This window comes from Orycteropus afer, unplaced genomic scaffold, assembly GCF_000298275.1.
Source record: "Orycteropus afer afer isolate SDZICR_OR568_19922 unplaced genomic scaffold, OryAfe1.0 scaffold00030, whole genome shotgun sequence".
Lineage (NCBI taxonomy): Eukaryota > Metazoa > Chordata > Mammalia > Tubulidentata > Orycteropodidae > Orycteropus > Orycteropus afer.
In genome coordinates this window covers 8,987,451-9,013,851 of record NW_006921617.1, presented here as the reverse complement: position 1 = coordinate 9,013,851, position 26,401 = coordinate 8,987,451, and the positions used below count along the sequence as shown (strand labels likewise).

At 41.4% G+C, this 26,401-nt stretch overlaps 1 protein-coding gene across 1 annotated transcript in view; it reads left to right on the top strand.

The window, feature by feature from the left end:
* LAMA3 (laminin subunit alpha 3) overlaps positions 1-26,401 on the top strand; it is a 434,613-nt gene that overhangs the window by 144,548 nt on the left and 263,664 nt on the right. The window contains exons 9-12 of the mRNA XM_042780249.1: positions 4,541-4,631; positions 7,692-7,823; positions 9,652-9,714; positions 22,136-22,270. Coding sequence (XP_042636183.1) covers positions 4,541-4,631; positions 7,692-7,823; positions 9,652-9,714; positions 22,136-22,270 — 421 coding nt within the window. The remainder of the gene's footprint in view (positions 1-4,540; positions 4,632-7,691; positions 7,824-9,651; positions 9,715-22,135; positions 22,271-26,401) is intronic.

Here is a 26,401-nt window from a genome sequence, read left to right as displayed (position 1 = left end):
GAAGGTATGAAAAGTGTTGGAATGTTAAGTGTCTGGGTGACTACAAAAGACTATTCTAAATAATTACTTAAAAATGAAGGTCATTTAGAACAAGAATTATAATAATTGTCTCGGGAGATTTATAATGTATGTAGATATAATACATATGAAACTATAGCCATAAAGAACAGGGAGGCAATTAAACGGACAAATAGTACTGTAAAAGGAGGTCTGGTAGCACAGTGCCTAAGGCATCTCATTGCTAGACAGAAGATTGGCGGTTCAAACCCAGTAGCCACTCCGCGGAAGGAAGGCTGGGCAATCTGCTTCCATAAAGATTTACCACCTTGGAAACCCAATGGGGTCACTATGAGAATCAACTCCATGGCAGTGTTTTTTCTTTTTTCTTTTTTTTTTTTAATAGCACTGTAATGTTTTTATAATTTTTATGAAGAGGAACAATATTAACTCTAAATAGACTGTAAAAAGTTAAAGATATTCTGTGTAATCCCTAAACCATCTACTAACAAATTAGTGCAAAAAGATGTAGCTAAAAGGCCAGTACAACCAAACTCACTGTCAGTGAGTAGATTCCAACTCTTAGCCATCCCCCTTAGGTTTCCAAGGTTGTAGATCTTTGCAGAAGTAGATTACCTCATCTTCCTTTCACAGAACAGCTGGTGGGTTTGAACCGCTGACTTTCTGGTTAGCAGCCAAATAAATGCATTACCCACTATTCCACCAGAGCTCCTTAAAAGACCAATAGATAAATTTAAATAGAATTCTAAAAAATATCACATAATCCAAAAGACAGGAGAAAGGGAGAAACAAAGAAACAACACACACAGTAAGGGGAAAAACAGAAAACAAATATGAAAATGATAGGCCTAAATTCAACCGTATACATAGATATGTGAAATATTAGTGAACTAAACACTCCAGTTCAAAGGCTGAATTTATCAGAATAGGTTAAAAAAATATATTCTAATTATAAGAGGTGAGACTTAAATTTAAGACATAGATAAACTGAAATAAACTGAAAGTAAGTGAATGGAAAAAATGCATAGCACATAAACAGTAAGTATTAGAAGGATAAAAACCATTGCTGTTGAGTTGATTCTGACTCATAGTGGCCCTGTAGCAGAGTAGAATGGCCCCACAGGGTTTCCAGGGCTGTAGTCTTTACAGGAGCATACTGTGACATCCGGATTCAGAAGAGGACGTGGAACAAGGGATATCATAGCTGTTGTCAGATGGATCTTGGCTCAAGGCAGGGAATACCAGAAAGATGTTTACTTGTGTTTTATTGACTATGCAAAGGCATTTGATTGTGTGGATCATGACAAATTATGGATAACATTGAGAAGAATGGGAATTCCCGAGCACTTGATTGTACTCATGAGGAATCTGTACCTTGACCAGGAGGCTGTCGTTCAAACAGAACAAGGGGACACTACATGGTTTAAAATCAAGAAGGGAGTGTGTCAGGGTTGTATCCTTTCTCCACACTTATTCAATCTATATGCTGAGCAAATAATCCGAGAAGCCGGACTATATGAAGAAAAACGTGGTATCAGGATTGGAGGAAGAATCATTAACAACCTGAGATATGCAGATGATACAACTTTGCTTGCTGAAAGTGAGGATGACTTAAGGCACCTACTGATGAAGGTTGAAGAATACAGTCTGCAGTATGGATTACGTCTCAATATAAAGAAAACAAAAATCCTCACAACTGGACCAATGAACAGCATCACAATAAATGGAGAGAAGATTGAGGTTGTCAAAGAATTCACGTTGCTTGGTTCTACAATCGATGCCAACGGAAGCAGCAGTCAGGACATTAGATGACGTGTAGCATTGGGAAAGTCAACTGCGAAGGAACTGTATCAAGTGCTGAGGAGCAAGGATATCTCCTTGAGGACTAAGGTGCACCTGACACAAGCCATGATATTTCCAGTCGCCTCGTATGCATGTGAGAGCTGGACAATGAATAAGGAAGACTGAAGAAGAGTTGATGCTTTTGAGTTGTGGTGCTGGTGAAGAATGCTGAAAGTACCATGGACTGCTAAAAGAACTAACAGATCTGTCCTGGAGGAAGTGCAGCCAGAATGCTCCTTGGAAGCAAGAATGGCCAGACTTCGTCTCACCTATTTTGGTCATGTCAGAAGGGATCATTCCCTGGAGAAGGATATCATGCTTGGTAGGGTGGAGGGTCGACGAAAGAGGGGGAGGCCTTCAACGAGATGGATTGACACGGTGGCTGCGATGATGGGCTCAAGTATAGCAGGGATTGTGGGGCTGGCGCGGGATTGGGCAGTGTTTCGTTCTGCTGTGCATGGGGTCGCTATGAGTCGGAAATGACTCGACGGCACTTAACAACAACAACAACACTGTGACATCTTACTTCTGCAGAGGGGCTGGTGGGTTTGAACCACTGACCTTTCAGTTAGCAGTCGAGTGCTTAACCACTGTGCCATGAGGGCTTTTATTTGAAGAAAGTTTTCATTGTTGTGTGCCATCAAGTTGTCTCCAATTCATAGTGACCCCCCCTTGGGTTTCCGAGGCAATATCACTACGGAAGTAGATTGCCCAACCTTCTTTCTGAGGAGTGGCTGGTGGGTTTGAACCACCAACTTTCTGGTTAACAGTCAAGTGCCTTAGGCACTATGCCACCGGAGCCCCTATGGAGAAATAATACTGATATTAGAGAAAATGGACTTTGAGGCAAAGAGCATTAACAGATACATAGGGACATTTTGTAACTGATCAGGGAGACACAGCAGTCATAAATGTATTTGTATCTAATAACAGCTTTGAAATAAACACATGGTGCAAAATTTGACAGAATGGGAAAATAGGCTTTTAAAAATCATAGTTGGAGATTTAATAATCACTTTTTCAACAATTGATTGAATCAGTAGAAAAAAAAAATCAGGAAAGACATATGATCTGAAGAATATTAGCAAATACCTTGCCTTAATTGATCCTTATTGAACACTGTACTAGATAGCTAGAGACTGCATATTCTTTACAAGTGCACATGGTACATTAACCATAATACAGGTCTTGGCTATTTCCTATTCATTGCTGTTCTTTGTCTTACAAATATGACTTCTCTGTGAAAATAATCCTCTTGAATTTTTTTTCTCACTCAAATAGTAGGTGCTTTATTATGCAAATTTTGAGGTAGAGGGGAAAACCTGGGCTTCCCACTTCAGAGACTTTTCTTCATTTCCTGTCCAATGGGAAGAACTCTGTTGCCAGCATTAAAAACTCTATCGCCTCTCTCCATTTTATGTCACAAATGACAAACAGCAGAGTCCCCGGAACTCCAAACTCACTGCCATCCAGTTGGATCCAACTCATAGCAACCCCTCTGTGAGTTTCCGAGGGGGTATCTCTACAGAAGTAGATTGACCAGTCTGCCTTTCAAGGATTGGCTGGTGGGTTTGAACCACCAGCCTTCAGTTTAGCAGTTAAATGCCTTAGGCACTACGCCACCAGAGCTCCTACAGCAGAGTAGAAAGGTTAATTAGCATTTGATGGCAAGGGAGGAAAGCTGCAGATGTTTCTTATTTGCCCTTAATGTTTATGTATGTAAATGTGAAGACCGAGAAATGTCCAGTGGTTTTAGACCTCAGTGTTAAAGTGAATTCAGATTTTAGCCCACAGGACAAGGAGTGGTAATAATAAAAGCTTGTAGTTAATAAAATCATCTGAAACTGAGGAAAGGATACACAAAGGGTCTTTGTTTTCCCCTCTGTCTTTCTATGCAGACTCCTGTGTGGGTCAGAGTTTGTTATATTTGTTCTTTTAACTTCCCATTGCCTTTCCTTTCATTAGTGAAAGAACACTGCTCTCCTAGTTATTTCCAAATTAGAGAAGAGAGCCAGGACTGAGCTAAATCCATGGTGTACAGTTCTTGGAAACTAATGATGCATGCTGGGTAATTTGATTTTGAAGCAATTAGAAACATTAACTAAGAAATATAAAAGGCTGCCTAATATTATACTTTAAAATGAGCTCTGTGTATGAGACTCATGCCTGCTTTTTCCATTTATGTAATAGAAATGTTTGGAAAATGGTTTCAGGACTAAAGCATAGATAAAATTAGAACAACAAAGAGAAGATTTGTGTGTGCTATTTCTTCCCAAACTGGAGAAGATGTTAAACCCAACTGTGACTTACAACCCATTCCTTGGTTCTTCTGAATGAGCTATGGTTAATAGTCCTCTTGCGTGTTTTTCTCACTCAAATGGCAAGCGTTTCAGTAAGCTAATTCTATTTTAGAGGGGAAAGCCTGGGCTGCCCAGTTCAGGGATCTTCTCCTCATTTTCTATTCAAGTGGGAAAAAATTCTAGAGCCAAAGTTAAGCTGATGTCCTGTGGTAAATCTTAGAGACTCAAGGTCAAGGTTGTGCTTGCTTTTTTAGTGACTTTGAAATTACAGTTGTTGATGATTAAATCATACCCTCCTCAATTTATTTCTCTGAATGAATAGCACAAAATAAGTACTTCTTCAGTATTCTCTCTTCTAAGTTTCTTTTGTTTCTTTCTAGCATAACACAGCTGGTATAAACTGTGAAATGTGCATTAAAGGTTATTACCGCCCTTATGGTGTTCCTGTCGACTCCCCACATGGCTGCATCCGTAAGTTCCATTTCAGCTTGGTATATCTTAGTCTGTGATCACTACTTCAGGGGGATCGTCAGGTTAAATTCTAATTGGATAGTAATTTCCTTCATCCACTCTTTTCATATTATTGGTTCTGCCCCTAACTAGCCTCAGGCAGTTATATAATCTCCCCAAGTTTTAGAATTTATATATGCAAATAGAAGTAAAACCCCTGAAACTATTTCTGTGAGATGATCTTTAAACTTTTAACCAAAAATCTCTTGAGATTTGTTTAACCCTGTCATGACCCGTGGGACATATAGTGTCTGCCTACATTTTCCACCTCTGGGGAGGTGTAAAATTTAGTGGGAATCTGCTATCCCACTTTTAGTGCATGCTGCCATCTAGTGGGTGCTTGTATAATTGTGTGAATCTGAAGAAACGTGCCTCATCCCATCAACCCTAACACACCTCTTGGGACATATGTGTCCCACATATTGTACCAAATCCATATTAAAAACCCCACTGCCACTGAGTCATTTCCAACTCATAGCAACCATATAGGACAGAGTAGAACTGCCCCATAAGGTTTCCAAGACTGTAAATATTTACAGAAGCAGACTGCCTCATCTTTCTCCCACAGCATTGCTGGTGGGGTCACACTGTCAACTTTTCGGTTAACAACCCAATGCTTTAACCACTGGACCACCAGAGCTTCTTAAAATCCATACTACTTCAGTTTTTTTTCATTGCATTCAAAATGACTTCCATTACAGAAAATACATGGTTTCAACAAAAAATTCAAAGCAGAAAATAATTTGATCTTGAAAGAGTTAAAACCAAACAGTAGTTTAGCTCAACTACTAAAATGTTTGCCTTGAGCATTATGTTCTTTTAATTGATATATTTATTTAATTTAATCTTTTATTTATATGGAAATGAATTGACAACAGTTACTCAGAAGATTAGATAGGAACCTAAGAGGCCAGTGAGTTGATGTTAATAGGGGAAAAGTGCAGCCAGAATGCTCCCTGGAAGGGAGCATGGCCAAGCTTCGTCTCACCTACTTTGGTCATGTTGTCAGAACCGTTTGCTGGAGATGGATATTGTGCTTGGTAAAGTGGAGGGTCAATGAAAAAGGGGAAGGCCCTCAACAAGATGGATTGACACAGTGACTGCAATGATGGGCTCAGGTATAGCAAGAGGCTGGCACAGGACCGGGCAGTGTTTCATTCTGTTGTACATAGAGTCGCTATGAGTTGGAACCAACTTGATTGTACCTAACAACAACAACAACAAACTAAGAAAAGGAAGGTGAGAATGGTTGTCCAACTCAAAGATTGTAGTCATTGTCACTGACTTGTACATGTAGAAATTTTTGAATTGGTATGTTGTTATATATATTCTCAACAACAACAAAAAAATAAGTAAAACTAAATAAATGGAGTGATAATACATTTCTTAAGATAATGTGAATTGCTATCAAAAGCACCTAGGAAAACAGTTAGCATTGGAGCTGCCACAAATTTCAGTTTCTCCATTTTCTGCTGTTCTGACATTATTTCTCTGGTCTCCAATAGTTTCACCTTCAGTCAGAATTAGCATCAACACAACACAGCAATGATTTCACAAGGATTTAATAATAATTCTATTTAAACTTGTGTGATTTATTGAGCACTTGCTGTATGTAAGGCTTTGGCTAAGTACTTTCACATGTCTTATTAAATTATCACAACAAACTTAACTCACTCACTCACTGCCATCATGTCGGTACCAACTCATAGCAACCCCCTTTAGGTTTCTGAGGTGGTAAATCTTTATGAATGAAGACTGCCCAGTCTTCCTTCCTTGGAGTGGCTGGTGGGTTTGAGCCACCAACCTTCTGGTTAGCAGTCAAATGTCTTAGGCACTGTGCTCCAGAGTTCCTTACTATGCCATCAGAGCTCCTTGATACAACAAACTTAGGATATTGTATTATTCTCATTTTAGATATGGGAAAGCCAAAAAAAAGGGTCTAAGTAGTGAAATATTTTCCCTAGGTCCCAGAACAACTAAATGATGGCCTCATGGTATAGCAGATATTTGTCTGTTGCCATTGTATACCACATTCGTTACACAGAAAAATGCCATTATTTCCCCACTGTGAAAATAACAGTCATAGGCAGATGATAGACTTTGGCCTTTATGTAATCTATAGCCTACTCAATACTTGGTTCTTTCAGGTTCTTTAACTTGACCTTGGTGCCTATGATCCCCCTCATCCTGGAATTCATTCATCATATTAACATTTGAGGACATCCAAGCCCGTGGACTGTGAAAATTTTGACTTGTCTCTCTTTCTAGGGCAGTCTTAGTTGTTAAAAAGTGTGTTCCCACTTTTTTTCCCTCTTCCACATCATCCAAGAAGTATGTCTGTCACTTTTCTTGGACTCACAAAGAGTAAGTCTTGGCAAAGCAAAGTGGAACATTGCAAATACTAGTTTGCAATGTTCTTGCTAGGAACTAGACTTTTTCATCATATTTCTAGTTCTTTCTTCTTCACTGTAATGTTCCCACAGAGGTGTTAAGCACTTAGCAAAAATGATCCCCAGAACACATAAATTCTAAACAAATCTTTTAGCAAAAGACACAGGAGATGCCCGGCTGGGGGATGCTAGATGCTCACTCTTCTCCAGTCTTCTAGTTCCTCATGGGATATATTCTCAGATGAGCTATGGCCCTGTGTTCCTTGTCCAGGGTGACAACCTACACAATGACCCACCAGGACCTCTCCTCCATTCCCACATCTAGCCCCTCTAGTTTTGATTTGTGCAGGCTTGCCTCCCACTCCAGGAGCTGAGCAGTGCTAAATGTAATGAATTGCCTTCTCAAGAACATCTCAGTGTGGATGCTCATTAAAGCTTATTTCTGAGGTCCCATGAGATTCAGTCAATGAGGACCATCAATCAAGAGGGAAGTGGAAAACAGCTATGCCCCTTCAAGAATAACTATAGAACCCATGACAAATATTAAACATTGCCCGAGAAGTATGGGGACATGTTTGCCTTATTAAGTGCAGTGGAGGTTGCGTTTATTGAACATTGGAATTTCTCACAGCTTGCAGCTGTAATCCTGAATATGCGGATGGCTGTGAGCTGGGTTCAGGCCGCTGTTACTGTAAGCTGAACTTCCGTGGAGACAACTGTGAGGAGTGTGCAGTTGGATATTATGATTTCCCACTTTGCTTAAGTAAGTACGTGCTGCAGAACGAGAGGCTCCCTTCTTGTTCCAAAGCTGGGCTTTGTGCGTTGAGACCTGAGAACGTGGAAGGCAGTTTGGGGTGGAGGTAGCAGAAATGGGGTCAGGTAGGTTATATTGACATGAAAACATTTAACAAAAGTTTGGAACACAAAATTGATATGTTTTATAGTTTGGAGTCCCTGGGTGGTGCAAATTGTTAAGGACATGACTACTAACTGAAAGTCTGGCAGTTCGAACCCACCGAAAGGTATCTCAGAAGTCAGCCTGGCAATCTACTTCTGAAAGGTCACAGCCTTGAAAACCCCAAGGAGCAGTTCTACTCTGCATGCATAGGTAATCATGATTCAGAATTGACTTGAGGCAACTAGCAACAACAACATAGTTTCACTTATCTCCAAAGGATTAGGTTACACTATAGAAAATGCCTTTTCAGTAGGTGAAAGGAGCAAATATTGGCAATTTCAACCTACTAGAAACCCAGGTGTGGGATTTTTCTTCATAGGTGGAAGAGCCTGTTATGGGCTTCTACATTTTTATTTGTATATAGATAATGTGTTGTATTTCTGGTGGCCAAGTAGGTGTGTTTCTTCTTCCCCATGTACAGTGGGGATGAGTTACCATAAGCCTGAATCTCCACCCACTGCAGTGATCGAGGCAACCACCCCTACATCTCAGAGAGCAAAATGCATGTATCATTCAGAAGCACTATGCAACATAAGCAGGGAAAACAACCATGCCAGCTGCCGTCCAGTTGATTCCAATTCACAGCAACCCAATGTGTTGCAAAGTAGAGCTGGGCTCCACAGGGATTTCAAGGCTGTGACCTTTCAGAAACAGACTGCCAGGCCTTTCTTCTGAGGCATCTCTAGCTGGTTCGAACTGCCAACCTTTCAGTTACTAGCCCAGTGCTTGACGTTTGCACCACCCAAGGGCCCCTGCGGGAAGCAAGAGAGCCTATGAAATTAAGCAAATCATGACACGGGTCATGGTTCTGTTTATTCTACATTCTGTAATAGTGTAAAAACCACTTGTTTATGTTAGAACAAAAAACACTGGCTCAAGAAGAGACACCCCCACCACACACTGCAATATTAGTTTTGCCCATTCCCACCCTCACAACTCCTCCAGATCAGTCACTGGAATGGTTAATCAGGATGAGTTGTGACCATGTGGAGTCAGGACTCATGTGAATAGGGTGCCTATATGTCCCAGCTGCTGTCCCAGGGTAATTATTAGAATAATTATTAGGATAGGACCCACTTTCACTCCCAAAAGTGTCCTCATTTGAATGATGAATTAGTGATCACCTTAACATAAAGGAACTAATGTTTTAAGCCTAAATATAATGACACTGCATTGCAACTTAATCAATTTAGAATCTGTGACTATTAGATAGGGCCTGAGCAAAAATTGGATTTATCTTTTTTAGTGAAAAAAGAAATTTGAAGGGATTTTATGGCATAAACAAAATTTCAGGGAGAACAATTAAAAGAAAATATTTTAAGAAAGCTATTCTCAATTTTACATTAAAAAATAATAAAGGTGCTGAGGAAGCTAAGCCCGTGAACCAAAAAACCTACTGTTGTCAAGTTGATTCTAACTCACAGCGACCCTAAAAGACAGAGTCGAACTACCTCATAGTTCGACTGTAAGTGTGTAAGTTACTGGACACACTTACAATAGTGCTTTTCTTGTTAGTCTCGGCCTGCTACTTTTCATGGAGTTTGAGAGGGCTTCTTCCTAGTTAAGGTACTTGGATGTTTGACAAAACTGTCTCATTAATTGTTTTCTGTGTTTTTTTTAAATATTTTTATAGGAATTCCCATTTTTCCTATTTCTACTCCCAGTCCTGAAAATCCAGTAGCAGGAGATATAAAAGGCAAGTAATCTCTTTTGGTTTAACTTCATGAAAACGCTAGGCTCAGTATTCTTTTCTTACTTGTTATGCCCAATTGTAAACCCTCCTTGCTAGTGCATGATGAGTGTGTTGCAGGTGTCTCCTAATTCAGCTCCTCACCTCCATTATTCTCCACTCCATTCTGGCCTTTGTAATGGTGTTACTTGGTTAAAGAAACTGAACAGAGCATGGGCTATGTTATCACCTTGCTCAAAAATCTTTAGTGCCTGCTCGTTGCCTACTGTCGTGTTTTAAATGAACAGCCACTGTGGAGTCAACTGTGACTCATGGCGACCCTATCTGTATGTGTCGGAGTAGAACTGTGCTCCATTTCCATGCCTGATTTTTCGGAAGGAGATCCCCAGGCCTTTCTTCTGAAGTGCCTCAGTGGACTCAAACCTCCAAATTTTGGGTTAGCAGGCAAGTGTGTTAACTGCCTGCACCATACAGGGACTGCACTGTCTTATTCATGATCTCCATAAACAGACCTGAGTGACAGTAGTTTCTTTGGGAATCAGTGGTTTCCCAGGAAACACCAGTAAGGGAGTGGGTCAAGAAGTGAAGGGAGCCATTGCAAGGTTCATCAGCAAGCAGGGTACTGCTGGAGCAACTGGAGCTCCAGCCCTCTAGACAACTCTTGGAGACAGTTTAGAACTTGCTCAGGGTTGGGAGCTCTGGTAGCATAGTGCCTAAGGCACATGACTGCTAACCAGAAGGCTGGAGGTTCAAACCCACCAGCCACTCCTCGGAAGGAAGGTTGGGCAATCTACTTCCATAGTGATACTGCCTCGGCCACTCAAGGAAGGGTCATTATGAGTCGGGTCTGACTCGATGGCACATAACAACAACAACAGGGTTGTCACAACACGGGGGGTAACTTCAGTTCTCTGCCATTAGTGGAGGGCTGCTTTTAGGTCAGGAGCTCCTCAGTACTTCCGGCTTGGCCTGCAGAAGGTGGAGGAGCTCCGGTAGCCACAAAAAGACCATGGGCTGATAGTAGCAGGGGAGGTGAGTGCCAAGAGGAAACACTCAATCATTCATTCTACAACTATTTCTTGATCCTCTATTAAGTGCGGGAGCTCTGGTGGTGTAGTGCCTGAGGCATTTGACTGCCAACCAGAGGGTTAGTAGTTCAAATCCACCAGCCACTCTGTGGAAGGAAGACTGGGCAATCTACTTCTGTAAATATTTACTGCCTCAGAAACCCAAAAGGGGTCATTATGAGTTGGAATTGACTTGATAGCTGTGAGTTTTTTTTTTAAATTATGTGATAAAGACCCCTGGGTAGTGCAAACAGTTTGCCCTTTGGTAGCATAGTGCCTAAGGCACTTGACTACTAACCAGAAGGCTGGTGATTCAAACCCACCAGCCACTCCTTGGAAGGAAGATGGGGCAATCTACTTTCATAGTGATATTGCCTTGGAAACCCAAGGAGGGGTCGCTATGAGTCGGGGTGGACTCCACAGCACATAGCAACAATAACAACAACTAAGCTAGAGGTTGATGGGTTTGAATCCACCCAGTGATGCTGCAGAAGAAAGGCCTGGCAATTTGCTTCTATAAAGATTATTTTTGTTAGGTGCTGTCGAGTCATCTCTGATTCATAGCGACCTTAGGTATAACAGAACGAAACACTGCCCAGTCCTGTGCCAGCCTCACCATCCTTGCTATACCTGAGGCCATCGTTGTAGCCCTGTGTCAATCCATCTTGTCGAGGACCTTCCCCTTTTTCATTGACCCTCCACTTTACCAAACATGATACCTTTCTTCAGGGAATGGTCCCTTCTGACAACATAGCCAAAGTTAAGTGAGATGAAGTCTGGCCATTCTCGCTTCCAAGGAGCATTCTGGCTGTACTTTTTCTAGGATAGATTTGTTAGTTCTTTTAGCAGTCTGTGATACTGTCAACATTCTTCACCAACAACACAACTCAAAAGCATTAACTCTTCTTCAGTCTTCCTTATTCATTGTCCAGCTCTCACACGCATAAGAGGCGATTGAAAATATTATGGCTTGGGTTAGGTGCACCTTAGTCTTCAAGGAGACATCTTTGCTCTTCATCACTTGAAAGGGGTCTTTTGCAGCAGATTTGCCCAATGTGATATGTTGTCTGATGTTTTGACTGCTGCTTCTATTGGTGTTGATTGTAGAATGAAGTCCTTGACAACTTCAATCTTTTCTCCATTTATCATGATGCTGCTTATTGTATTGGTCCAGTTGTGAGGATTTTTGTTTTCTTTATATTAAGGTGTAATCCATACTTCAGACTGTAGTCTTTAGTCTTCGTCAGTAAGTGCTTCATGTCATCCTCACTTTCAGCAAGCAAAGTTGTGTCATCTGCATATCACAGGTTGTTAATGAGTCTTCCTCCAGTCCTGATGCCATGTTTTTCTTCATATAATCCATCTTCTCAGATTATTTATTCAGCATGCAATTTGAATAAGTATGGTGAAAGGATACAACTTGATGCACTCCCTTCTTGATTTTAAACCATGCAGTATCCCCTTGTTCTGTTCAAACAACAGCCTCCTGGTCTATGTACAGGTTCCTCATGAGTACAATTAAGTGACCTGGAATTCCCATTCTTCTTTTGTTGTCCATAATTTGTTATGATTCACACAATTAAATTAAATTGCATAGTCAATAAAACATAAGTAAACATCTTTTTGGTATTTTTTGCTTTCAGTCAAGATCCATCTGACATCAGCAATGATATCCCTCATTCCACACCCTTTTCTGAATCCATCTTGCATTTCTGGAAGTTCTCTGTCAATATATTGCTGCAACCATTTTTAAATTATCTTCAGTAAGATTTTGCTTGCATGTGATATTAATGATATTGTTTGATAACTTCCACATTCTGTGGGATCACCTTTCTTTGAAATGGATACACATATGGATCTCTTCCAGTCAACTGGCCAGGTAGCTGTCTTCCAAATCTCTTGGCATAGCCTTGTTAGTGTCTCCAGTGTGGCATCTGTTTGTTGAAACATCTCAATGGGTATTCCGTCAATTCCTGGAGTCTTGTTTTTTGCCAGTTGCTACAGTGCAGCTTTGACTTCTTCTTTCAATACCATTGGTTCTTGATCATATGCCACCTCCTGAAATGGGTGAACATTGACTAGCTTTTTTTGGTACAGTGACTCTATGTATTCTTTCCATCTTCTTTTGATGCTTCCTGCATCATTCAATATTTTGTCCATAGAATCTTTCAGTATTGCTACTCAAGGCTTAAATATTTTCCTCAGCTCTTTCAGCTTAAGAAATGCCAAGCGTGTTCTTCCCTTTCGGCTTTCTAACTACAGATCTTTGCACATTTCATTGTAGTAATTGGCTTTGTAGTCTCGAGCTGCTCTTTGAAATCTTCTGTTCAGCTCTTTTATCTTCTCATTTCTTACATTTGCTTTAGCTACTCTCTGTTCAAGGGCAAGTTTCAGAGTCTCTTCTGACATTCATTTTGGTCTTTTCTTCCTTTCCTGTCTTTTTAATGACCTTCTGCATTCTTCATGGATGATGTTCTTGATGCTATCCCACAATTCCTTTGGTTTTCAGTCATTGGTGTTCAGTGCATCAAATCTATTCTTTAGATGGTCTCTAAATTCAGGAGGGATATATTCAAGGTCATACTTCAGCTCTTGTGGAATTGTTTTAATTGTCTTCAACTCCAACTTGAATGTGTGTATGAGCAGTTGATGGTCTGATCCACAATCAGCTCCTGGCCTTGTTTTGGCTGAAGATATTGAGCTTCTCCATTGCCTCTTGCCACAGATGTAGTCAATCTGTTTCTTGTGTACTCCATCTGGTGATGTCCATGTGTATAGCCACCATTTGTGTTGTTGAAAAAAAGTATTTGCAGTGAGTAAAGTCATTGGTCTTGCAAACTTCTATCATGCAATCTCCAGCTTTATTTCTATCACCAAGGCCATATTTTCCAACTAACGGTGATTCTTCTTTATTTCCAACTTTTGCATTCCAGTCACCAGTGATAATCAACATATCTTGATTGCACATTTGGTCAATTTCAGACTGTAGAAATTGGTAAAAATCTTTAATTTCCTCATCTTTGGCTTTGGTTGTTGGTGTGTATTGTTGAATAATACTAGTATTAACTGGTCTTCCTTGCCAGTGTATGGATATTATCATATCACTGACAGCATTGTACTTAGGACAGATCTTGAAACATTCTTTGTGATGATGAATGCCACACCATTCCTCTTCAATCTGTCATTTCTGGCATAGTAGATCATATAGTTGTCTGATTCAAAATGGCCAAAACCAGTTCATTTCAGTTCACTAATGCATAAGATATTGAGTTTTATGTGTTCCATTTTATTTTTGATAAGTTCCAATTTTTCTAGATTCAAACTTCATACATTCCATGTTCCGATTATTGATGGATGTTTGCAGCTGTTTCTTTTCATGTTGAGTCATGCCACATCAGCCAATGGAGCTCCCTAAAGCTTTACTCCATCCGTATCATTAAGGTCGGGTCTACTCTGAGTAGGCAATTCTTTCCCAGTCATATTTTGAGTGCCTCTGGCCTGAGGGGCTCATGTTCTGGCATTATATTGGACATTGTTTCAGGGCTATACATAAGGTTTTCCAGTAATATATCAGACAGTTTTTCACTCCTATTCATAAGGTTTTCTTTGGCCAATTCTTTGAGAAGTAGATGGCCTCTTTCTTCTTCTGAGTCTGTCCTAGTCTGGAAGCTTCATTGAAATCTGTCCACCATAGGTAACCCTGCTGGCCTTTACAACACTGGTGGCATAGCCTTTAGCCTCATAGCAACATGTGAGCCACCACAGGGTGACAAACTAACAGACAAGTTCATCTCTCTTAGCTGTTCCAAACTGCTCTGCTCACTTCCTGGCCTTCAGCCCCCATGCCAGGCTCCACTTTGGGTCTATTCCTTAAAGCCACTTCCCAAAGCCCCTGGTGCCCAGCTTCACTTCCAGGCCACCCCTTAAAGACACTTCCAAAAGCCTATGGCACCCAGCTCCACTTCCAGGCCTCCCCTTAAATCTGCTTCCAAAAGCCCCATGTAAAGATTACAGCCAGGAAAACCCTATGCTGCTATTCTACTCTGTGACACATGGAGTTGCCATGAGTCAAAATTGACTTGATGGCAGTTGGTGGCTTCTGTATTGAGAACAAACTGTAGGGGGAGAAGAGAAGAAGCAGGGAGACCTGCTAGGAAGCTATTACAATAACCCATGAGGGGTGTACATAGAGGTGATGAGAAGTGGACAGATTATGGATATAATCTGAAGGCAGAACCACTAGGATTTGTGATGGCTGGCTGGATTGGAAGTAGAATGTGAGAGAAAGAGAGAACCCAGGGTTGGCCCTAAGACTTTTGGACAGAGCAAACAGAAGGATGAAGCTGCCATTTATCGAGGCAGGAAAGACCATAAAAAAGGGGAAAAAAGCATGCATGGGCCAGAGATGGGGCAGGTGGACATGGTGGTGGGAGCCTATGGAAGTTGTCTCCTGGCTGCTACTTTTCTGTCTGTGATCTAAGAAATAAGGTCAGGGGAAGAAAGTGAGGATGGAGGAGAAGGGATTTATTGGAGGAGAGAGAAGGTATGAAAGAGGCCCTCCCAGGAAGGTCGGGGTGAGTGAGTGAGGAAAAAGTTACAGAGCTGCTGTGCAGCATGAGAGGGGTTCATTGAGGTCATTTAATGTGTTTAAGCAATAATGCTTTCTCAGCATTCACATTTATATCATGACTTTGCACACCTTCTATCCTTTTTTCCTCCTTCTTCCTACCCATACCAAACTCCTCTGGTCAAGACCTAGTGTTATGCGTTATTGATGTGTGGGGTACTGTCTTATGCTTTTATCTGACATTTGGTCCCTGGAGGTCAGAAACTGTGCTTGACTTGGTTTGACATCTCCACAGTGGCCAAGATGGTATGCTGCCCATAGTGAGTACCAGCAGATGTTTCCTTAAGTGTTTGTTAATTCATTAGGATGGAATTAAATTTTAGAGCCTTGATTATAAGACACATCTCTGTTTTTTCTCTGCAAGCATATCTCAGAACTATTTATGGTCTATTTACAGTAATCCCCTGTTTTTCAATTGATTTTTCCCCTCAAGTAGGATGGTGGTGACATCAGGAGAAGAAATTTAATTGAACTCGAAGGGAAGTTCAGAAGTCTCTTGCAAAATGTTAGAGAAGCCTTAGAACACAGCCTTAAGGAAAGAAAGTTTCAATTAGTGCAATTAAATTTGGGAATTTGTGTGCACAGATATCCACTTCAATATGGCCTTCTATTAATGGATTTTTAAAAATACTCTCTTTGAGGCCTAACTTCTGGGAGTGAATACTAGAAGCACAAATATCTCAGTTGCCAGGGCAAGAAAGTGTACAGCTTTGGACAGTACTGGGCAATTCTTAAGTCCTATTGATGCTTTCAGGAGGTCTGATGGCATAGTGGCTAAGGCATTTGACTGCTAACCAGAAGGCTGGCAGTTCAAACCTACTAACCACCCCTTGGAAGGAAGATTGGACAGTCTACTTCTGTAGTGATACCACTTTGGAAACCCAAGGAGGGGTTGCTATGAGTCAGATCCAAGTCGATAGCAGTGAGGTTTTTTTTTTTTTTTTGGTTTATTGATGCTTTCATGTCCTCTAATGGTTCTTAAACAGAGCTGTGTTTTAGAATCCCTTGCTTTTTCAAAATATAAATTCCTGTGTATCACCCCAGTTCTATTGGGGTGAAGCTCTGGCTTGTATTTTGAACACATTTTCCAAATGGTTCTAATATATGTCTCTTGTTAAAACCTACTGTTATAGTTAGTAGAAATTTCCACTCAGAGGTTGGTAAACTTTTTATGAAAAGGGTCAGATAGTATGTGTTTTTGGCTTTGTGGGACATATGGATTCTATTACAAGTACTTGACTTTGCTGTTGTAGCATGAAAACAACTATAGACAATACATAAATGAATGAATGTGGTTGTGTTCCAAGAAAACTTTATTTACTAAAATTTACAGCTGTATTTGGCCCTCAGGATCTAGTTTGCAGACACTGGGATTATGTTAGAATCTCAGGCTGTGAGATTCTACAGCCAGGCAATGGTGTTTTACCACAGGATTCCACTGTGTAGCCAGACTGAGAACCATTGCTCTAGAAAATCCGTATACTTAACTCCAGAAGCTAAAAAGTTGAAAAAAAGAGTAGAAAAATTTTGTAGGTAAGAATAGTTTTGGATTTTAGAGTGTCTGGTGGTGTAGTACCTAAGGCATTTGATTGCTAACCAGAAAGTGGGTGGTTGAAACCTACTCATCACCCTGTGGGAGGAAGACTGGGCAATCTGCTTCCGTAAAGATTTATTGCCTTGGAAACCTAAAGGAGGTCGCTATTGAGTCATAATCGACTTGATGGCAGTGAGTTTGGTTTGTTTTTTTTCTCCAGATATTGTTAGGATTTTCGAAGTCCAAGTGATCAGCTATATCTACTTAAGATTTATTATTAGAAAGTCAATGTATAATAGATACATTTTCAAGGGCTCCTGTTGAAAATGACAGCCTACCCAAAACTGACACTGTAAGAATATCGCTGGCAGTCATGCCTTCTGTCCCCCTTTATTTCTCCAAGCTCAGCAGTGACAAGCAAAGCCAGCAGTTAGAAAGACTGTGTTGTTGGTTGCTGTTGACTCGATTCCAACTCATGGTGACATTTTTGAACCACCAGGCCTATCTTTCAAGGTGCCTTTGCGTAGGTTTGAGCTGTTAACCGTTCAACTACTAGTTGAGCACTTAACCATTTATGCTGCTCAGAGACTCCTCTAGAAAGACTGTAGGTGCTCACTTTGTAAGGAGGAGCTACTTGTCATCAACATTTTGAGGTCAGTGTGGTTGTGGCTGGATTGGGCTAACAATGAGAACTGTGAGAGATTGGAGCAGCAGTCACTGTGGCATGTTTGGCTGCCCATGTCCCTCCCCAGGCTGTGAGTGGTGTCTGCAGGGTAGAGTGGCCACTGTTGGCTTGGAGACCTTCAGGATAAAGCTTAGAGATGGACAGGCAAATTCTAATATCTCAGAATATTACTTACTCTGTGTAAGTGCCAAAAAAAAAAAAAAAAAAAAACCCAGAATTTCAGAAACAGTGTTTGCCAAAGAGAGTCATATTCTTGAAGAGTTAGCATATTTTTCATTCCTTAAACTTTAAGTGTTTACTCTGTTCTAGGTGCTGCCAAGGCAACTGCCTGCTATACAGTCCCTGTTCCCAGGGACTCCTGGTCTTGTAGGAGACACAAAGAATTATTACAGCAGGTGTTAAGTGCTATGATGGAGCTAGAACATGAAGCTGTGGGTGCCCACAGGTGTGGAAGCGGGAAGGAGAGAAGGAAGGAGGAAGTTTTAGAAGGGCTTCCCCAGAACAGGAGAAGTTGGTGTCTGTGTCCGGTCTCAGAGGATGAAGGGAAGTTAACCAGGCAGAGGGGCAGCTGAGAGCAGGCATGGGGATGGGAGAGGGGATGGGCAGGAAGATCCCTGGGGTTGATTCATGGGACAAGAGGAGAAGTTCATGGAGAGGAGCTAAAGGATTAGGAAATGACCAGAGTCGGCCACCAGGCTCAGAGGCACAGGCATGCAGTACACGACTGCACCTCACTTCAGGGGGTGCCATAATCATTGAAGACATTGCAGAGTTATGTATTTATTATGATGGTTTTACAGCAAATGGCAAGAAAGCATGTTGAGGAAGGGGCACTGTTTTCTTATTTGCACAAAGATGCCACATGGGCTCTTTGCAGCCTGGAAGATTTTGAAGGATTTACTGTGTCACATAAACCATGGCTTTGGATTGTATCTTGAAGGCAATTGGACACCTTTGAGAGATTTAAAACTGGGAGGTGATATGAGAAGGTTGGAGTTTTAGGATGATCACTCTTGACACCAGTATGGCAATGACTTGGAAAGACTGGAAGCAGATAACTTGTTAGGAGGGCCTCTTAAGTAATCCAGCAAACAAGGATAAGGTCCTGAATAAAGGGTCTGGAATTCTGAAAGGGGAGGAAGACACCAAGGATTTTCCTGAGATAAGGTCACTTCGACCTGGGGGTGAGATGTGGGAAGGTGAAGGTGAAGAGAAAGGAGGAGTCTAGGGAAGTTTCTGGTTCTGTTACTGAGTGGGGCTATTTATTAGGTAAGAAAGAGGAAATCTTAAAAAGTGATTTCAGAAACATAGCTTTTTAAAATGTGTAGGTACTAGAAGTTCTCTGTTTACAGATAGTTGTAAATCAAGATTCTTAGTCCTCATTGCCAAGGTAAAGTCCAAGTTTATAACTGAAGCCCAATGCTAGAATTAGTGTCAAGTCTCTAATTCACAGTAAACCTTTGTTCTGGTTACCTAGTACCTCTTTGACAAGAATATACCACAAATGGGATGGTCTTAACAAACAGGAGTTTATTCTTACAATTTGAAGGCTTTAAGTCTAAGTTCAACGTGCCAGGCTCTGGGGGATGTGTGAAAGCCCCTCAGTCTTTTGGGCTTTAGCTCTGCCTCTTGCTCCCGGCCCACTGAAGCTAGAGACATCTCTTCACTCAGGCAGCTAGTGGCTGCTGAGGCTAACAAGCCCAAGGTTGGCAAATAAAATGGCGCAGTCGCGATGTTACCAAACCACAGCAGGCCATTGATTCAAGTCCATTGAAAGTCCCAGGATCAGCAGAGCATGGCAGGCTGCTGAACAACGACTCAGCTACATGCAGGGTTCAAGTATGCCATAAGCTAGAGACTATCCCCAAGTCTTCTCCTTATATGTAGGAAGCAGACCACAGCTTTATGGCAGCTACTCAGCTGCTCACAGTAGATTCCACCATGGAGTTGATTACCAGCTCATCATGGGAAATACTACATCCAGCTGCCCATGGGAAATACTACATCCAGCTGCCCAGCCACTCAACAAGGCCCAGCCAAGTTGACACACAAACTTAACCACTACAACCTTGTTCTGATCTACCATGATCTCTTTTTCTTAAGTATTGTATTATAAAAAATAATTACAAAAACTTATTAGCCTTTTATTTGAACCGTTAATGCTTTCGCACAAAGGAAAAGGGGTAATTTTTCAGATTATGGAATGTATTATTTTAACTTCTGTAGAAAATCTTTGCAAAATGCGTAAGACTTACCTTGCTTAACAGAGTGAACTAAGTTGAATCTCTGAGTCTTCAGGACATTCTTTATGGTAACATGTTGCACATTGAGATACTAATGAAATTAATAGAAAATGTAGGTGTTTTAAATAGGAGTGGGAAAACATCTCTATCTCTATATCTAGGACATATTCTCAAAGTTGCTTTTAAAATTAGTTATGAGCCTGTATTCTTTGTGTAATAGAAAAAGCATGGGCTTGGAAATTAGGCAGACCTGGGTTCAAGTCCTGACTGCAGTCTTGGCTGTGTGACCTTGAGCAAGTGAATTAACCTTCCCAAGAATCTTTCACCTCAACTGTAATATGCATCTGTCTTACAGGGCTCTTGCTTTACTTCATTGTTTACCAATTCATCATAATGCAGTCAAGCAAGAGCCCTGTATGGTTTTTTTTTTTTTTTTAAATCTTGGTAAGAGATATATAAAACATAAAATTCACCATTTTACTCATTTTTAAGTGACAATTCAGTGACATTAGTTAATTCAAAATGTTTTGCAACCATCACCACTATTTCTAAAACTTTTAATCACCCCAAACAGAAACTCAGTACCCATTAAGCAATAATTCCCATACTCCCCAACCTCTCTACCCTCAATTCCCTTGTAACCACTCATATATTTTGACTTGTATCCATTTGCCTATTCTAGTTATTTTATTTAATTGGGAGCATATAACATACGTCCTTTTGTGTCTGACTTACTTCACTGGCATAATGTTTGCAAGGTTCAGTTATGCTATAGCATGCATCAGAACTTCATTTCCCTTTATGGCTGAATAATATAAGAGCCTTGGATTTTTGAGACTTATTTATTGAGAACTACTGTATGATAGGCACTTTGATGGAACTAGGGGTCCTGTGGTGAACTCTCAGTCTGTTTTCAGTCTGCTGGATATATCACTTGTCTGTTGCTATGTAGTGAAAACCAAAACCAAACTCACTGCTGTTGAGTCAGATCCGACTCATAGTGACCCCTCCTTGGGTTTCTGAGGCGGTATCATTATGGAAGTAGATTGCTCAATCTTCCTTCCGAGGAGTGACTGGTGGGTTTGAACCACCAGCCTTCTGGTTAGCAGTCAAATGCCTTAGGCACTATGTTACCAGAGTTCCCTGCTGTGTAGTAAATCATTGTAAAACTTCATGGCTTAAAACAGCCAGGAGTATTTCTCACAATGGTGTTGGTTGCTTGGATGGTTCTTCCACTAGTCTCAGTGGAGGGTTGGGTGGGGCTTGGGCAATAGAGTGTCTCTCGTGACCTTTTGTCCTTTAGGAGGCCAGACTGAGTTCCTCACTGGTGGTCTCAGAGTTCCCAGCAGGTGAGAGTGGAGACTGCTAAGCCTTTTGCATCCTGGGCTCAGAAGTCGTACAACAGTACTTCCAGTTTATCCCATTGGCCCAAGCAAGTCAGGAGGCCAGCCCAGATTCCAGGGCTGGGTGGGAGGAGCAGGCAATGTGTGGGCACATTTACTCTACCCCAGTGGGGAGTCAGAAAATCAGTACACATAAATAAGCAAACAAATGATTTCAAAAATCACTTCAAATGTTTGTGAAGGGCAAACACAGCTGATATAGAGAATAAGGAGGTGGTGGCAGGACAAGTCTATTTATACAGATTGGTCAGGAAAGACTTCCTGAGGCATTGACATTTGAACTGTACCCTGGAGGACAAGAAAGGGCCTGTCATGCCAAGAACCAGGGAGGGCCATTCTGGCAGTATAAATGGCCTGAGCAAAGGTCTACAAGTGGGAAAGCACTTGTTGAAGGATTTGAAGCTGCCTAGCTGCTGGGAAGGCCATGTGCTTGGAGGAATAAGTGGGAGAATTTGAGTGATACCACTAAAACCATGGCTGGCATGAGAATGGAAGGTAGAAATACATTTAATTCAAGATTAAATGGGAATCACCTTCATTAGATGAATGAATGTAGTTCATTAGATGGCATTCAAATATAATGTTTTTCTGTACAAGGCTCATATTTTGGGGAAAAAAAAAGTCTTTATAGGGATAGATGTTGAAAGATTATAACTGTTTTGCCGACAATCATTCACCCCTAGATGTTTCTCAATAATGTCTCTGACCTTTCCTTGATATCCTTTTAACTTATGGTCTCCTGGGTAAAGAATGTTTATAAACCAGAGATAATTCCTGGTCTGTGTCCTCTAGTTCCTCAGAGGAAAGGAGAGATTAATGAAGGAATGAGAAATAGAAATTTCCTCTGAAAATCTCTTCTCCTTCATAGGATGTGAATGTGACTTGGAAGGTGTTCTTCCTGAAATATGTGATGCTCATGGAAGGTGCCTCTGCCGTTCTGGGGTGGAGGGACCTCGATGTGATACCTGTCGCTTAGGTTTCTACTCATTCCCTGTGTGCCAAGGTGAGTGGCAAAAACGTTGTTTGTTGCCACTGAGTTGGCGCTGACTCTTGGTGACCCCATGCACAACAACAAAATGTTACCCTGTGCTGCACCGTCCCCCAGATTGGACTGTTGTGATCATAGGGTTTTCATTGATTTTCAGAAGTAGATTGCCAGGCCTTTCTTCCTAGTCTACTCTGGAAGCTCTGCTGAAACCTGCTCAGCATCATGGCTACATGCAACCCTCCACTAACAGATGGGTGGTAGCTGCACATTGCATTGGTCTGAAATTGAACATGAGTCCTTTAGGAGGACTGAATATTTTTCCTTTAGGAGACCAGACTGAGTTCCTCACATGGTGGTCTCAGAGTTCCCAGCGGGTGAGAGTAAATGTTGGGTAAATGAACAAATGAATGAATTTTCCCAAGTTTTTCCCCTACCTCTTCTCCATTGTCTGCTATTGTTCTTTCCTCAGCTGCTGATGTAGTCGGGAAAGGAGTGGGAAGAGGAAAAGATGTTCAGTCTGGGCTCAGTGTAGGAAATAAACACCAATCCAGTATTATAAACAAAAAGGGACTTACTGTAGACAGTTAGGTGTATGTTGTTAAGGACTAGAGAAGCAGGCTCTAGAATAACTTCCAAGGAGACCTTCAGTAGGACTGCTCGGTTTTCAGACTAGACTATGGCTCTATCCCAAGGATAGGAAGACCTGCTGCTGCCCCCATGGCTGTCTCTGGGCACTCAGGAAGCTAGGGACAGGGTGCAGCTGCAAAAATGCTCAGCAAAGAGCAGCGGGGCAGCCTCCTTCCCTGAGAATGAGAGAGGAGATGACAGGTAGTTTGGTGTTATTTGCTAATACCAGTTTGTACAATCCAGTTGGCATTCAGAACCTAGCTCCAGGGGAATCTGTAAAGTGTTACTTTTAGCTTTCCAGCTTCTGTGCACAGGAGATGATGAGAAGAGATACTACGCAACCTCATCCACAAGATTAACCACACTAAGGAACTATGAGTTTGGGAGGGGAGCAGGAAAAACCCTCCCTTTAAGTGGATGACAAAGCTGTGGAGAGCAAAGGCTACACAAGCTGTTGACCTGGACTGTTATTTAACCCTTCTGCTCGTCAGTTTGCTTATCTGTTCAGCAGGTGAAACAGGCTCTAGAATAACTTCAGCAGGGATATAATAACAGTACTCACCTCAGAACATTGTTTTGGGGGTCATATATGTACTGACATGTAAAGCTCTTAGAACCTAGTAAGCTCTCACTTCTACCTTAGCTATTATTATTTTACCCTCTCCTGCCCTATGCTTACTTCTACCTCCTTTTATAAGCCTATAACCCAATCCCAGTTCACCGTCCTGTTGGGTTTGAATGCCTTATCTCAAACTCTTCCTTTCCTTCTGACCCCCTGGCATGTACTGTTCACAGACCTTTTTTTCCCTCTGCCCCCATTCTCAGCCTTAGCCTCTCTGGGGCCATAGAAACCCTCATCAGTCTCTGCCCCAAAATTTGGTTACCTGCCAGGGAGAGAGTAAGGAAAGGAAGGAATTGTCTTTTCTTTCTCTGCCTTGATTCAATAAGAAAAATACAGTATTGGGAGTTGGAATTTTCAGTGTGTTTTTGCCAGAGGGGCAGGGAGGGTGCATCTTCTGTCCTCCTCTAACCCCACAAGAGGAGGACAGTATCACCGTCAGTAGCCCAAGGTCTATTCCTGTGAGGCCTGACATGGTGCCTCCCTCCAGCCCTTTCACCAGCCCCAACACAAACCATTCCTCCTGCAGCACCCACCACCTCTCCACTGGGTTCGATAATTCACTGCAGTGGCCACACACAACTCACAGATTATGGGGTTTATTAGGGAAGCAACAGGCTGCAATTCAAGTTCAGGAACATGCTCATTCTCAGCCCGCTGTCTCTCAGCCTACAATCTCTCTCAGTCTTTCTCCCATCAGTACATGTCTCTTGGTGTCTCTCTCAGCAGTGCGTGTCTCTCGTGTCTCTCTCTCACCAATGCATGTCTCTCAGCAATGCACGTCTGTCACATCTATCTCTCAGCAAGTGCATGTCTCTTTCATGTCTCTCAGGAGCGTGTTTCTCTCAGCAGCACATCTTTCTTAGCCAGAAGTCAGAGAGACTCCTTCTGCCTCTAGGAAGGCTCCTTTTGAGCCTGGCAGAATGGCCAAACTAACCAATGCCAACATCAGAAGTCTATACATTTGAGAGAGAGAGAGAGCTTCCCAGAAAATTACTTCGTGCTGCTCCCAACAGAAATAGCCCAGGTGGATAACTTTAACAATCAGGAGCTGCTCAGTTGCTCATGGCAACTTCTACCACAGAGTTTACAAAGACTTATGGCTAGAAAAGCCACACTCTGTGATTTACTACACCACAGTTTTCTATGAAAACAACTAACATATGTATCTAGAAGACTGTACACATGCCAAGGCTGCATCCTTTCAGCAGTCATAAGAGAGGGAAAATCCAAGCTGGAAGTTCCTGCCTGAGCATGACCCTCCCTAAAAAAAAGAAAGTTAGCCTCTTGAATTGTGATGGCAGCTTCCAAGCTACACACATAGCCAGTAGTAAAGGGTCAAAATCTAACTGACAAAGGAAGCTTAAGCACAACCTTCCACCAACAAATGTCTTGTACTTATCCAAGGATGACTCTGACATAACCAGACTAAAAGATAAAACAAGAGGAAGAATTTGAGCAGGAACATTGGAGGCTGAAAATTTCAGGGGCTTTGCAGAATTAGTTCATTCAAATCACTAATCAAACAAATTAACAAATGGATAACAACAACCCCAGAAAAGGGTTATCAGTTGCCAGAATTGCTGCAATATATTATTGAAAATATCCAGTTTTCAACAAAAAAGAATATGACATGCAAAGAAAGGAAAGTGTTACCCATATACAGGAAAGAAAAAAGCAGGTAATAGAGAATATGAAGGAGTTCTGGTGGTGTAGAGCCTAAGGCACTTAACTGCTAACCAGAAGGCTGGAGGTTCAAACCCACCAGCCACTCCTTAGAAAGAAGATTGGGCAATCTACTTCTGTAGAGATACTGCCTCAGAAATCCAAGGAGGGTCACTATGTGTCAGAGATGACTCGACAGCACATAACAACAGCAACAACAATAACAAGGGAATATGAAGTCTCTTAAGAATGGAGTTAAAGAAGAATGAAGCTAAATGAATAGAGACTCTGAAAAACATGGGACATTGTTCAGTGCACCAACATATGCATAATGAGAATACCAGAAAGAGAGTAAAAAGAGAGAAGAAAGAAAGAAAGAAAAAAAAAAAAACCCAAACTCACTGCCATTGAGTTGAATCTTCCTCATAGCGACCCCTCCTTGGGTTTCCAAGACAGTATCACTATGGAAGTAGATTGCTCAGTCTTCCTTGAGAAGAGCAGCTGGGTTTGAACCACCAGCCTTCTGGTTAGCAGTCAGATGTCTTAGGCACTACACCACCAGAACTCCTAAGAAAAAAATAGTTCAAGAAATAATAGGTGAAACTTGCCAATTTTGATGAAAAACAATCTATATACTCAAGAACTCTAAGCAGGATAAACACAGAGACCTACACTGCTAGCAAGCTCATCTTAAATACTAAAGGAAGTTCTTCAGGCTGAAAGCAAGTGATACAGTAATTTGAACCCACAAAAAAAGCAATGAATATTGGTCATGGTGATTATTTAAGTAACTACAAAAGACAGTATAATTGCATATTTATTTTCCTTTTAACTGACTTTAAAAGAAATTGCATGAAATAATACACACACAATTGTATGGTTGGGCTTGTAACATACAACAATCTAATATATTTGACAATAGAAGCACAAAGGAAATGAGTGAGAACAAAGCTGTATTGGAATAAGAAAATGACACATGATGGTAACGTAAATCCAAAGGAAGAAATGAAAGGGTAAATAAGAATGACTCAAGGGCAGTGAGTTTTTTTTTTTTTTTTAATATATGTTGTTGTTGTTGTTAAGTGCCGTTGAGTCGTTTCTGACTCATAGCGACCCCATGCACAGCAGAATGAAACACTGCCCTATCCCGTGCCAGCCCCACAATCCCTGCTATACTTGAGCCCATCATCACAGCCACCATATCAATCCATCTCCTTGAAGGCCTCCCCCTCTTT